Source organism: Balaenoptera physalus (assembly GCF_965194825.1).
Source record: "Balaenoptera physalus genome assembly, chromosome: 21".
Classification (NCBI taxonomy): domain Eukaryota; kingdom Metazoa; phylum Chordata; class Mammalia; order Artiodactyla; family Balaenopteridae; genus Balaenoptera; species Balaenoptera physalus.
In genome coordinates this window covers 19,413,785-19,427,914 of record NC_138902.1, presented here as the reverse complement: position 1 = coordinate 19,427,914, position 14,130 = coordinate 19,413,785, and the positions used below count along the sequence as shown (strand labels likewise).

The 14,130-nt window shown below is 42.6% G+C and overlaps 1 protein-coding gene across 8 annotated transcripts in view; it reads left to right on the top strand.

The window, feature by feature from the left end:
* Nucleotides 1–12,441: 12,441 nt before the first annotated feature.
* NRG1 (neuregulin 1) overlaps nt 12,442–14,130 on the top strand; it is a gene marked incomplete at its 3' end in the record, with an annotated part of 224,649 nt that continues 222,960 nt past the window's right edge. For 4 of the 8 annotated variants that reach the window (XM_082444634.1, XM_082444632.1, XM_082444633.1 and 1 more), the window contains exon 1: nt 12,444–13,067. In XM_082444634.1, the coding sequence (XP_082300760.1) occupies nt 12,971–13,067 (97 nt within the window). In that variant the 5' untranslated portion in view covers nt 12,444–12,970. Of the gene's footprint in view, nt 13,068–14,130 lie in introns of all 8 variants that reach the window. The other 4 variants (XM_082444635.1, XM_082444624.1, XM_082444623.1 and 1 more) reach the window with 2 other exon arrangements.

Genomic DNA, 14,130 nt, shown 5'->3' with positions numbered 1-14,130 from the left:
CACGGTGCAGCCTAAAAAAAAAAAAAAAGAAAGAAAATTATTAACACAAAATTAGTTACAGCCCTTGGAAGGGACACCTGCAAGTGTGGAGCCATGAAGCTTAAGTTTTACTGGTTTCACATTTTCCACCTTAGTTTGCAGATATTTTCAAGACACAGGGAAGTGTGATTAGAGGCATATAAGTCCAGTTAAATATCAGCTCCATCATCCCATTAAAACACCTAGGGATATTTCATGAATGGCCTTTATTGATGATTTGATACTCTGTCTACAAAAACATTGATGTTTGATTGCATAGACAATTTCATAAATGTCTACAGACCAAACTGGATAGCCCAGATCTCACTTCCAACATTTCCTTCAGCATTGGGGTTCAGTCTGTCAAAATCAGGCTCACTATGGTCTTTCAGAATCCATTCTATGTTGCCTATATAGATAATCTGTGAGCTGAGTTAAAGCATGTTCTATTATTGAGCGTTTTGAGATTGTTCCAGGATTTGAAAGTTTTAGATTACTTTGGTTTCTTGGAATTAGTCAACGCATACCACAACTTTCCTTGAAAAACACATTTGAGCCAAAGTGGCTTTAGGGAAGTGTTTTATGCTTTAATAAGTTTGGGAAAAGGAGATAAATTCATCTAGTCATAGTAACATAGTAAATCTTGTTGAAAGGAACCGCTTTCTAAACGACACAGCTATAATTTCATTCCAGCTGATATTGTGGACTTGAAACATTTCACTCTACTTTTCTGTCTCATAAGGAAGTTTCCATTTGGGTTATTTGTACAGATCAACAGATAAAAACTTATGTACTAGAGCAGAAACAGCTCTGTTAAACGTCTCTCTTATCCATGCCAAAAATTTTGCTTCTTCAGGACCATGGACCTTCCTTAGGAACACATATACATTTCCCTAAAGAATCCTTAGGCTGTGATATATTTTTGAGTTAAATTGTTATTATTTATAGAAAAGTTTTTTATGTCCACCATGGATGCATATCAAAGTTTATATAGCATTCATCTCCATGGCAGGTGCTTTATCTTACTGATTATTTTGGCAGAAAACATATACCAAAAATCTCCCTGTGAGAAATAAAAACAAACCCCTACCCTCCAAACACAGAAAAAAGCCACAATTCTTCAGATCCCCTTTGGACCTGTGGGTGAAGCTTATAAACCTTCTTGGAGTCCATTTAATGCCGTGAGTCTGGCTGAAGCTCAGAGAATGGGTTGGAGACAGGATGGTCTACAAATAGAGGAGCTAGGATTTCTGAGTTGGGTTTGAGCTGCCATCTGTGAAAGTTTCTACATTACTTCCCCATGTGCCTTGTTTTATCCTCTCAAAAAATAAGAGTTTTATCATCTAAGGATGTAAAATATAAAAGCACCTTGGAGGCATCCTGTCCATCATTCAGCCCTTCATTTTACAGACAAGGAAAATTAAGGCTGGGGAAGTTAAGTGACTCCCCAAATCCATGGAGCTAGAAAGTGGCAGAGCGGGGAGAGTCACTGCAGATTCCAGACTTTCTTCCCATTTGTCATTTTCCAGCCCCTTCAATATCTGCTTTCTAAAGCACTGTATAAACTAAGATGTTTTTATAACTGCATTATCTTACTATTGCTCTGTAACAGATCACCCCAATCTTAGCACCCAAAAGCAACACTCATTTATCAGCTCCCAGTTCTGTCGGCCGGAATTCTGGGCAGGGCGTAACTAGGTCCTCTGCTTAGGGTCTTACAAGGCTGAAATCAAGCCATCGACTGGGCTGTGTTCTGAGCTGGAGCTCAGGTCCTTTTCCTGGCTCATCAACACTGTTGGCAGGATTCGGTTCCTTGTGGTTGTAGGACTGAGGTCCCTGTTCTCCTGCTGGCTGTCAGCCAAGGTTGCTTTAAGCTCCTAGAGGCCACCCTCCACTCTTAGGCGTGTGACCCTCTCATTACATGGCAGCTACTTCTTCAAAGTCAGTAGGATGATCTTTCTCTTCAGGAAAGGCTCAGCCCTCCTTTTAAGGACTCGCCTGATTAGGTCAGACCCACCTTCTGGATTAACTCAGAGTCAACAGATTGATAACCTAAGCACAGGAGCCATAACCCGTAATATCCATAGGTCTCCCCCTCCCCATACTCAAGAAGAGGGGATCATACAGGGTGTGTGAACGAGGGGACAGGAATCCTGTGATTAGAATTAGAATTCTACTTATAAAATCTTCTACTAAATATTCTACTCATTCAAATACTAGTTTTCCTTTTTTACCTCCTTTTTCCCTCTGCTGCCTTCCACTGAGCCAGTGAAGAGTCATCCGTCCTACAGAAAACCCAGAAAGGGATGATGAGAGGAGGTGAATTAGGAGCAGTGTGGTGAAAACTTCAAATCCATAAAAATATCTGATTTTCCTTAGTTTTACTTATTCTTTGTAGCTTTAAGTGCCAATGGCCTGGGGTAATTCAGAATTACCTATTCAGTCATTACTGAATGGTAAAAAAATAAAAAAATAAAAAAATAAATCACCTATCCTTTTGACAAAATGCTTCTTTTAGTAAAGTTGGCCTGGACTCAGAGATGTTCGATAGGCGCAACAGCAGCTAGAAGTCAGCGGACAGTTGACGACCAATTGAGGTGCCATTTCTCTAGCGCCTCCTGTAGGCTGGACACGACTCCCGTGAGCTCATCTAATCCTCACCCCAGTGATCTGTTACAATTGGTAGTATAGTCCCCCTCTTACAGATGACGAGCCAGCTGTGAAGCAGCAGAGTCGGAATTCAAAGCTCTGTCCGGTTCATTGGTGCTTTCTTGAAGACAGGCTTCCATCTAAGGTCCAAGGTGGAGACTGTGACCCTCAGAGGCTCTCAGACACTGAAGCAGAGAGTGGGGGATGGTAGATGGGGCTGCAGGGTTACCAGCAGTCTCTGAGATGGAGGCTATTTCAAGCAATCAAAAAATATCAACTACATAAAGGGACACTCCTTCTCCCTTCCAGAGTTATCATTAAAGTTTTCAGAAATCAAGATGAAGGTTCTACATCATAAACTTATTTTTCTTTATAGAGGAATTTACAGATAAGGGATGAGTTGAACTTTATAATACCTCATCATGATGGTTAATGTGTAACAAGTATTGATATTATTATACAAGTTTTTTTTTTTTTTTTAATATGGGCAAGTAAGACATAGAGTAGGTCAACAAGGGGGCTTAAATGGATTTCAGTACACAAAAATGTAGTGGTAGAAACCAGCAAGCCTTGTTCTTGAATCCTGCTAACTGTTAACTCTGGTTGAACAAGTCAGTTAAGATTGGGCTCATACAGCTGCAGAGCTTGGAAAAGTTGTAATTACTTAGCGAAAGTCCCCTTTGCGTTGGAGTAAAAAGTTAAATTTGGAAAGATTTCAAAGCCCTTCAACTGCTACTCAATCACTGTGAAGTTGAATTAAATGTAAATTGGGGATTCTTTGAACACATTTATAGTCTATGCATTTTAATATACATATGTCAGATGTGTACTTTATGGAACTAGAGATGATTCCTGAGGCATCTTCCCTGCAGAGCAGGGAAACAGGCTTGAAAACAAATAATGATAGTAATAAAGGTGCTGAGCTCAAGAGACATATAAGGAAGACATATGTGCAGCAGAAATTGTGAGGGGAGCATCAGGGAAAAATAGAAAAGGGGAGTTTTGAGTTGGGCCCACCTGCTAGGCAGAAAAGGGAAAGAAATTCTAGGGAGAAGGAAAAACAGAGTTAAAGGCATAGAAGTAAGAAAAGATATAGTTCAGTGTGAGCAGAGTACACCAACTACCGGGGGAAGATAGAAGAGAGGTTGAATATTTATGCAGCACTTGAATTGGGAAGGACCTGACTACCCTCTAAGGAGAAGTTGCAACTTTATAGCAACAGGACTCCATAGAAATGTTACATAAAGGATGACAAGATAATAGCTGTACTTTAGAAGATTAACTCCAATAGCCGGAAGGAGGATGGCTGGGTGTGAGAATGGAAGCTGAAGCAGTAAGAGGGGTATTTGAAAAAAGGTCAGTCAAAGAATGACTGAGGACCCGGCTCAGGGGAGAAGCAAAGGAGACAAGTGATGAGGATAAAAGCTGCTTCAGATAAGAGCGCTGGGACTGGGGCATCAAATGGCTGGAATCAGGGGAGGAAAGGAGGATGTGAGGAGAAGAATGAAGGATGACACCTAGTTTCTGATCTTGAACCATGTCTGGTTCTGGGGGTGGGGGGCGGGAGCGGGGAGAAGGATGGGAATGAACAAACTGGTCAGTTTGAGGTAGTGGAAATTGAGACTTGGAGTTTAGAAAAAATTATACACACACACATTTGTGAATTATCCAAATTTGATACAGTGGTAGTGAATGGTATTTTTCTAGGATTATCATGTAGTTAAGAAAAAGAGTTTTAAATATTGGGCCATGAGCCAGCATGATATGATATAGGTAGACAAAAAAAAAAAAAAAAGATTTGGGAAAAAGAGACAGAAAGTTCTGCCACCGAGATATTACTATGAGTTCCAGGAGAAGGCTTCAAGATGATGTGTGTATCAGTGTCCCCAAGCATAAGGACTAAGAAGATGATACTTCATATGACAATAAGGAAGGCACAGGTGAATTCTGAGCAGTTCCATGAGATTGGTGGTGAGTTGGGGGAACAGGTGGATTCCGTGAGCTGATAAAAAAGAACTGAAAGTGTTTGGTCATAAAAGGAAAGGAAGGGTTAAGAGAGGTTTTTTTTTGTTCTGGCTTCTTTGTTAGAACAGGGAAAGATAATGTTCATGGAGAAAATTGGGTAATTGGAGTGACCTGGCATCAGAGATTGTCAGGGCGGATTCAGCAGTAGGACAAGGGAGGGAAAGAATTGGTAATAGTTTAATGAAAGTTTCTCAGGGAAGAGGGAAAAAGTAAATTTTAAAAGAAAACAATGAGTTGAGAAAATATGTATTAAGTTCTTTACCTTGCACTTCTGAGCTAGAAATACTGTATAGTTTTAGTACCCATAATAAACACACACTGATGTAAACCCTAGCACATTGTGGGCTCTCAGGGGTCTACTTATTATTATGAAAATAAAAGTGATAGTGGATTTCCACCTCATTCTGTTAGACGATCTTTTGGAAACCACAACAACTACAACAGGAAAAAAAAAAAAAAAAGATGATGTAATTCCAAAGCAAGATAATTGCCACTTAAGTAAAAGTGACTTTCTCTTCCTACCTACAATACCAGGGCTGGTTTTGGTCGGTCTTGAAGACAGAAGTCCCAGATGGACTGACAGAATTTTTTGTGCCTGAATGTATCTGCTTAACAGGATCTTAAAGAGTTCAGTCTGCTCTAGGACTGAACAAAGACCACTCACAAATACTAATCCAAACATATTTCTTAGACATTCAGTTGAATATCTAGTTTCCAGGATCACCCCCAGAATTTCTCGGGACTCTAAAGAACCCTACATGCTGAGTAAGACCCTAGGCAAGACCAGAGTTTCCTGGACCATTTGAACTAGGTGGTCTCCATCTTGTATTTATGGGAAAGAGCTGGAACAAACACAGTCTTTATGATTAAGCAGAAAAGACAGCATTTTCCATAAGAATGTAATCTTCTGCATGGTTGGTCACCAGTTATTTTTTGGATGGTCATTTAGTTTCTGTCAAGCTATCTAATTATTCTGCTAAATCATCTTTACAAGATGAATTGCTTTCTTGAGTTGTTAATACTTGTGAAATTCTTTTCCCAAATGAATGAGAAGTGAAAGATATAAATTTTTTAACACACACATACACAAAATTTCCCAAACATCTAGTACGTTGAAAGTTGGTCCGTTGCAAAGGAACTAGAATTCTAGGCTGGGGTCCAGGGGTGGAGATGACTGTAACATTCCACTGAGAACTTCACTTTTGGCTCTGAGCTCAAAACTAAAAATCCCTAGTCAAGTCAGATATATGAAGTATTGGGCTCTAACTTGAACAGGAGCTGAAAAAAAAAAAAAAAGGCGGGGAGGGTAGTATTCATAAAGATTTAGTTAGGAAGTTAGAAGGAATTACGTGAGAAAGAAGGAAAAAGAATAATTGTGGTGTTATTACATGCCTAGGCCAGGTACATAACATTGTGGGTCAGGGTTTCATTCCATACAGACCAGTTATCCTGATGACATTGTGAAGTAATTTCCTATACACTATAATCTGTTTTGGAAATGCTTTCTACCAGGTGTCTCTTCTGGGACATACCAAAGCAGAGTTGATCTGTTAAATTATTCGCACTGTTCAAATATTTGAAGTACTAATTCATCACTCCCGACCTTACATTTGTGTTTTAACATCATTATACATTTAGCAGGGGTGAATCTTTTCACAATAATGAATAAAGTGACTCTTGAAAGGAAAGATGTTAACCTTGGAGGATCTTGTGGGATGACTCTTAAAAGACACCGAAGCATCTGCATCTCTCTCTGGGCTGTATATTAGATGTTCACAGAATCTGAACCCGATGCATGTATGGACAAATCCCTTTGTTATATGGGTATGCATGATGGGAAGTGAGGAAAATACTAAGGGAGTTAAATCTAAACTCAAAGATAACTGTAAGGTGGTTACTGGGTGCAACTTGCTAAAATGACTATATATGGACTTACCACTAGTGTGTTAAGTGAAAAATAATCCTATGGGAATAGGAACCTTGTATGATGCCAAGGCTAGAAAGGGGTTTTTAACTCTCTGTTAACAATGCTGTGTTTAAAGGTTTTCATCCATTATCACTTTGTTAGAACAGCCTTGCTAAAACCCAGCTCTCTTATGGGTCTCTCTGACACCTCATACAAATGCAAGGAAGGAAATGGAGCCAATAAATGTAATCTACAGGTGAAATTTGCAGAGGCAATTTTTAAAAAAAAGGTAAGTATTTTCTTGGGATTTTACCATTTCACAGAAGTTATCACCTCACCTCTTAAAGTTTTGAGAAATTATACCTGTTAGTCAAGATTCTTATTCTATATGTCCCTTCTTAGAAAGGCTTATTCAACAGAAATTATCCCCAAATGTCATGCCTGGTACCATAAGCATCATTATCATTTAAAAATTTGACCAAATAAACATAAGCATACACACATATATGTATGTATAGTCTTATATACATATGAAAGCAATTCTAGGTATCCTCCTTTATTCACCAATTAACTAAATGTATGTAATTGGCTATGATGAAACAGGCACAGTGCTAGAGATATAACATAGAACATGAAATAGTCAGTCTTTGCCCTCAAAAAATTTAACGTCCAGTGGGAACCGATCATTGTATAAGAAAAACACTGTAAAAAATCATTTAAAAAATCCTTGTAAAAATAAAAATCACACACACAAAATCATTACAAACTGGAAGAAATGTTCTGAAGGAGGTGTAAAAATGGGATGGGAGATTAAAAAGGTAATGGAAAGCCCTTCTAAGCAACTGAAATTGAGTTGGAGCCTGAGCAGGAAGTGGAATTAGGCCAAGTGTGGTAAATTCATGCAGAGGAAACAGTAAGTGCAAAGGCACTGAGGCTGGAAAGAATGACAAGCATTAGAGGCATGTTGCAAAGAAGCCTTCACGCATGAGGCATAGAGAGGGAGGGTTGAAGCGTGGTGAGATCAGGCTGGAGTTAGGCACAGGCTAGCCCTTCAAGGACACTGGGTATGGTTCTGGGAAGCAAAGGATGGCTGGGTTAAGTCTGCGTTTCAAAAAGACTCCTCTGACTGCTGCAAGTAGCAAAATAATTGGAGGGAGCAAAAGTCCAGGTGCAAAGCTTTACTATGATCAAAGCAAAGATAAGACGAAGGCTTAAATTTGGGTGGTACTTAGTGATGAGAAATAAAAGGAGGCAAGTCAAAATGACAGGATTTGGGGAGGGGTTGGCTGCAGAAAGGAGGTGGCAAAGATGATTGTCAGGGTAGATGATTGGTAATTGATTGATAGAAACGGTAATATCAGAACCAGTCTTTTTATATTCATCCTATTCTATTTAAATTCATTCTACGCAAAACCATTTAGTGCTTACTGCGTGCAAAGTACGGTGCTGAGAATTCTCATGGATAGAGATATGAAAAAAGTGGATAAAAGGATATATGATCTCCACCTTTTATAGATTCGCATTCAAATACAGTGTTTCTCATTTCCAGTAGAGGAAAGAGAAGCAATAACTATACACCCACACACATATGGTGAGTTCATACACTCACAAATACAGATGTATGCACACATGTATATCTACATATGTATATGTGTACACATATATGCATGTATATATACATTTGAGGTATTGGTATCACATATGCATCTTAAGTATGTGTTGCAAGGGGATGAGGAAGATAAAGATAAATAATTAGTGTGGAGGTCAGAAAGAGAAATCAAAAAGCTGCATGAGATTGTATTCTTCTTAAAAGAAATTAAAACGTTTCAAAGACTATTAAGTCTTACATCTCCACCCTACTAGAGAAGAGGTTTATGACACTAGGCCTGTTTTTCAGATAGTGTCCACAAAAAGAAAGTAGGCACTAGTATTCAGCTGTATAATCCATTTTTAATCTATGATGTATCCCTACAATCATGAGAGTAATCTTATCATTAATAATAATGATAAACAATAATAATAATAACAACAATCATTGGTGTGGGATAATGTTTAAAAATCACACAAACAAAGCAGAAAAGCATAAACACAGATTTCATTTCAGTGTCCTTTGAATGTTACCTTTTTAGTATTTTTCTTAGGATTCTAAACTCACCATTTGTTGTCAAACTGACTCTTCACAGCAGACAGAATATGATTAGCTAAGAATTTTGTTAAATATTTTCCAAATGTACCGGAGGACACCATTTCCAGTTTTGCAAGGGTATCTTGTTGGTCAGAAGCCTTTTGTTTAACAAACTCAGCTTGCGTGTTTATTCTAAGAGTCTAACTAAACATACAGGACAATTGCTGATTACTGAATTCTTAAAGCTGCTTTCATCTTATTTTCCTTACACTATAGTCTTTGCTTGTTTCAGTTCATTGCAGCTCTATTTACAATAGCCAGGGCACGGAAGCAACCTAAGTGCCCATCGACAGATAAATGGATAAAGAAGATGTGGCATATATATACAATGGAATATTACTCAGCCATAAAAAGAAACGAAATTGAGTTATTGGTAGTGAGGTGGATGGACCTAGAGTCTGTCATACGGAGTGAAGTAAGTCAGAAAAAGAAAAACAAATACCGTATGCTAACACATATATATGGAATCTAAAAAAAAAAAAAAATAAAGTGTATATTCCTTTTGACTGCCCGTTAATGTCTTCTCTTTATAGTGATAGTATGTGAAAGTAGTATCTAATCTCTGAATTAGTATATAATTGTGCAGATAGTGGAATATGCTTGGAATCACTAGAAGTGAATTTGCCATGAAGCTAAGGAAGCTTCAGGGCCTCTCACTTCCAAGGCTCCCTTTAACAGTCTTGGATCTAAATTTGTATTTTTAAGTTTGTGTTCGTTCCCTTTAAAAAGATCTCCCAAATCTTATGAGCTTCAGGCCCTGGAAAACTTATCTGGCTCTGCTTTTCATTTGTATTGTAATAATTAATTTGTTTTCACGCCTTTCTCATATTATTTTGGCTTCATGAGAATGGGGCAATTTTTTCTCTTTTTTTGTTTCTCTGCTGTCGAGCATTTAGTTCAGTAAATGCTTTGTGAATTAGTGAATAAGTCACGCGCCTTTAGTGATCGTGCTGGAGCTGGCTCTGGTGAGGGAGATTTTCTTTTGTATTCATGCATCTTTATTAACAATGAATTTGTTGCAAAGTTTAAAAAAATAATCTATATAAATTATCTTGTTATTTCATTTTTTAAAAGTTAAAGATATCTATTTGCAGAATTTAAAATGAAATTCCCATTACTGTCAGTATGCATAATATTTTGCAAAAATATAAAAATGTTCATATATTAATGTTCTTTCACTTTTCATTTGTTTTTCTTTTTAAGATTTTCTTGGAGTATTTTCCAAATGGGAATTAATGAGAGAAAGGGTATATTTGGCCAGCTTTGTGGATTCTAAGAGTGTTTCTAAAAGTTAAGCCTAGCCAAAGAAAAGTGTTATGGCACAGGATTGCCTTTATTATACGCTGTCATTTAATATAAGAGCTCCATTTTGTCTTTCTTTATTTCTCAAGTTGCTTATTTATAAATATCCACTCTAGTTTTTAGGAGTTGACATACATAACCTGAGGGCTGATATACCCTGTATGATACAGACTCTAAGAGCTGAACAATACATAACAAATTAATAAAACGATACCATGAAAACATGTCATTGTTTCTAAATTGAGGTTAATATTTTGATTTTCAAGAAAGCAAAGGAAGGTTCCCTCCTTTCTCCATCCCTGTTCTGATAATTTCCGAGGATTTATAAAAATGCAAAACAACAACAACAACAACAACAAATTCATCTGCTACTTCCTGACCATAGAGATGAATAATTTAAGGGCAATTTCAAATTGGGTTTTCCAGCTGGCTTTCTGTTTTATTTGGAAAGATCTGAAACTTTATTTTTTAATTCCAAAATACATTTCTGCTTTCTATCCTTCAGTTCGAAAATAATGATGTATCTGGTAACATGTAGCAATTGTATACTAAGCCCTTACAGGGTCTCATATCCTGGAGAAAAAGTACCCTTTTTGAAAGGGCTCCCCTTTTCTGAGTTTTGCTGTTCTCCTGTTTGTTAAGTAGTGGCCCCACCTGGGAAAGCAGAGTTATTTCAGCCATCATTCAGTTCCAGTTTACATTAGACTCTGTGGAATATTATAGTGCTATTCAGTATTCATAATCTCCCTGATTTTGCTGTTTTTATGGCCCAGTATAATTGATGTGTGGTGTTCGTTGGAAGGTTATCAGAAGATATTTGGACATCAAATTTTTCAAAATAAATGATGGCACTACTGCTAAGATATTTTTTAACGACTTAACCCACCCAATAGAGTTAGGTTCTTATTACAGTACAAATTAAAGGAGAATAAAATCATTCTTAATTTAGGACAGTTTTTAAATAACTGTTTTTGTCCCCTCTCCCTTTCCACATACATAGCAGGAAGGCACCCCAGATTTCACCTTTATTTAAATGGTGGCATTTGGAAAATATACCAAGAAGGCTGTCTGTAGGTAATGGTTCAGTTAGCATTAATCCCAGAGGATGGAAAATCAGGAGCAAATGACTTTTAAAGAGGACTAAGTAAATTTCACATATGGGTGGCTGGTACTCACCTCTTCCAGAACACAACACGTGGGCCTGTCACTGTAAATGAACATTCTGACTTAGCCACAGCTGCCATACCACTATGAGAACGTTTGCTTTACATGATTCTGGATCATTACGCGGTGCTGATTACCCTGGCCTTTCACTGTTGTCCTTCGCAGCAGGGTGCTAACGTTTTCTGGATTTCACTGCTCTTTAGAATTCTCCACCAGAGGGAGGACAAGGGAAGGCGAAGTAGGTTTCACCCGCAGTTCTGAGGGAAGTTTGAATCGGAGAAAGCTAGCACTGACGAATTCAGGACCTCCGGTTCTGTCTCTCCACTTCACCTCCCCGTACTTGCTTTCTCAGCAGAACTGAGTGACTCTAGCTAGTGCAGTAATTTTATTGTCGATCGCTTTCCAACCCGGGTTTTATCAGTTTAGTTACAACTTGAAAAATTAAGTTGTAGTGAGAGATACAGTTTAGGAGACCCCCCTCCCCCTTAGCAGAGGCCAGGTTATTATTATTTCTTTTAGGAAAAGCTGAAGATGAGAAGTCTGACACGTTGGCACGTTGTTAAACACACGAAGGCAGGACACAGACACATCCCAGGAGCAGACCGACGAAGATGGATTTATCTAACCATCTTTACGGTCCTCCGAGCCCTTCCTGTGTATCCACAGCCGCCTTACTCAATCCCCCTTCCACCCAGAGTTTTATCTTTGCCCTACGTGCGTGTGGGGTTTTTCACTAAAGAAAGGACGGAATCCCAAACTCTAATGAGAAAATAGCAGCCGTTCCTCTCCTTCCCACGGGTTCCAGAGCCTTAATTTGGCCGGGCAGGTGTCGGAGCTGCAAAATTTGTCTCCACCATTTTCTCCGCGCTGGAGGGAAGGGACCAGCCCTCCCGGGCGCTGCCTGGCGGGGAAGCGGAGCGAGGAGCGAGGGCCCTGGGTCCGGATCCCTTCCTGGGTCTCGGAATCTCCCCGGGACGCGCGGTCCGGCTCCCGCGGGCGCGGCGGCGGCGGCGGCTGCGCGCGGCTTCCAGCGACCCCTGTCGGGGGTGCCCGGCAGCCGCCCCGCGCACCGCCCCCCGCCCAAGCCGGCTCGGGGAGGGAAAGGGGCTGCGCCCGCGAGCGCCGAGCCCAGGCTCCTCCCGGTGGCGTGTCCGCGCCTCGGGGTGGGGGTGTGGCGGGGACGAGGGAGGGGGCGAGGCCAGGGGAGGGCGAGAAGGAGGCGCCAGCGTCCAACCTGCGGGCGGGAGGTGGTTGGCGGTGGGGCAATTGAAAAAGAGCCGGCGAGGAGTTCCCCCCAACTTGTCGGAACTCCGGACTTGCGCGGAGGGCAGGAGCGGGGTGACGGCGGCTGCTGGGCGACGCGAGCGCTGGCCGGACGGTGACCGCCTCTCCCTCCTCGGGCTGCGAGCGCGCCGGACCGAGGCCGCGACAGGAGCCGACAGCGGCGGGAACCGAGCACTTCCCTGCGCGACAGGAGCCGCCCCGAGAGCGAGCGCGACCGCCAGTCCCAGGTGGCCCGGACCGCACGCCGCGTCCCCGCGCTCCCCGCCGGCGACAGGAGACGCGCCCCGCGCAGCGCGCGCGCCGCAGCCCGGCCGGTGGTTCTACCCGCCCTCGAGGGACAAACTTTTCCCAAAGCCGATCCCAGCCCTTGGACCAAACTTGTCGCGCGTCGCCTCCGCCGGGCGCCGTCCGCGCAGAGCGTGCACTTCTCGGGCGAGATGTCGGAGCGCAAAGAAGGCAGAGGCAAGGGGAAGGGCAAGAAGGACCGAGGCGCCGGGAAGAAGCCCGCGCCCGCGGCGGGCGGCCAGAGCCCAGGTGAGTGCGCCGCGCGGCCGGGGCTCCGCGATCCTCCTCCTCCTTCTCTTTCTCCTCCTCCGATGCCGCCGCCTCGCCCCCGCCTGCCCGCGCCCTGCGCTCCGGGCGCCTGGCCCTGCTCCCGGCCGTCCGCGGGGCCGGGCGGTGCTCGCCCTCCGTGGGGCCGCCCCTCACCTGGTCGTCGAGCCCCACCCGGGTGCCAGCACCCCGCGCTCAGGGTGAGGGCGGAAGCCGGGACCGCGCCTCCGGAGGACCCGGACGCGCCGCGCTCCCTGGCACGGCCTTTGCCCAGCGCCCGAGAGCCGAGCCCAGCCCGGGAGCGGGACCCGGCGTGCAGGAGCGGAGGCCGGGTGCGCGCGTGTCCAGCGCCAGCAGCGCTTTGCACGGGCCCCGCCTGCCCTCTAGCGAGAAAAGCGGGAACGGGTCTCCCCTCGGAGCGCCTGGCTCGGAAGAACGGGGCGCTCTAGAGAGAACGCGAGCGGTCGCGCATCGGTGTTTTGGGCCCCGGGGAGGGAGTGCAGGGTCGCGGTGTGCGCGGACGCTCACCCGGATTCAGCCCTGCGGTATCGGCGCTCAGATCAGCTGAGAGGGATTCCTAGAGGTCAGCGAAGCAGATAAAATCCAGCCCAGTGCCAGGAATCAGGTCTGCCCCAAAAGGGTTCTCAAACTTTCGGTTTTGCAATTCTATTTCTCAGGACCTCTTTGATAAATGTGGTTAATTTATGTTCCCAAGAGATGCCCCAAAGCAAAAGTTCATTTGAACTTTTGAACCCAGTTGCTCACTGGTTATATAATAGAATGAAATGGCAGCTGAGGCTTTCTAGAGACAAGTCTAGTGCTTGATCATCGGAACACGGACGTGAATGACAGTTTCACCTTCTGTTTCCCTAAGAAGGGCTGATGCTTTCGACAGTCTTGGACAGAGGAGGCGCCCCAAATAAATACTTGTTTATGAGTGATTAAGTGAAGAAGATGCTTTAAAAAAAAAATGGAGGGGAGGGGGAAGAATATAAGGGCTTTTTTTCTGCCTCTGCACTTCCCAATTATTAATCGATCCAGATAC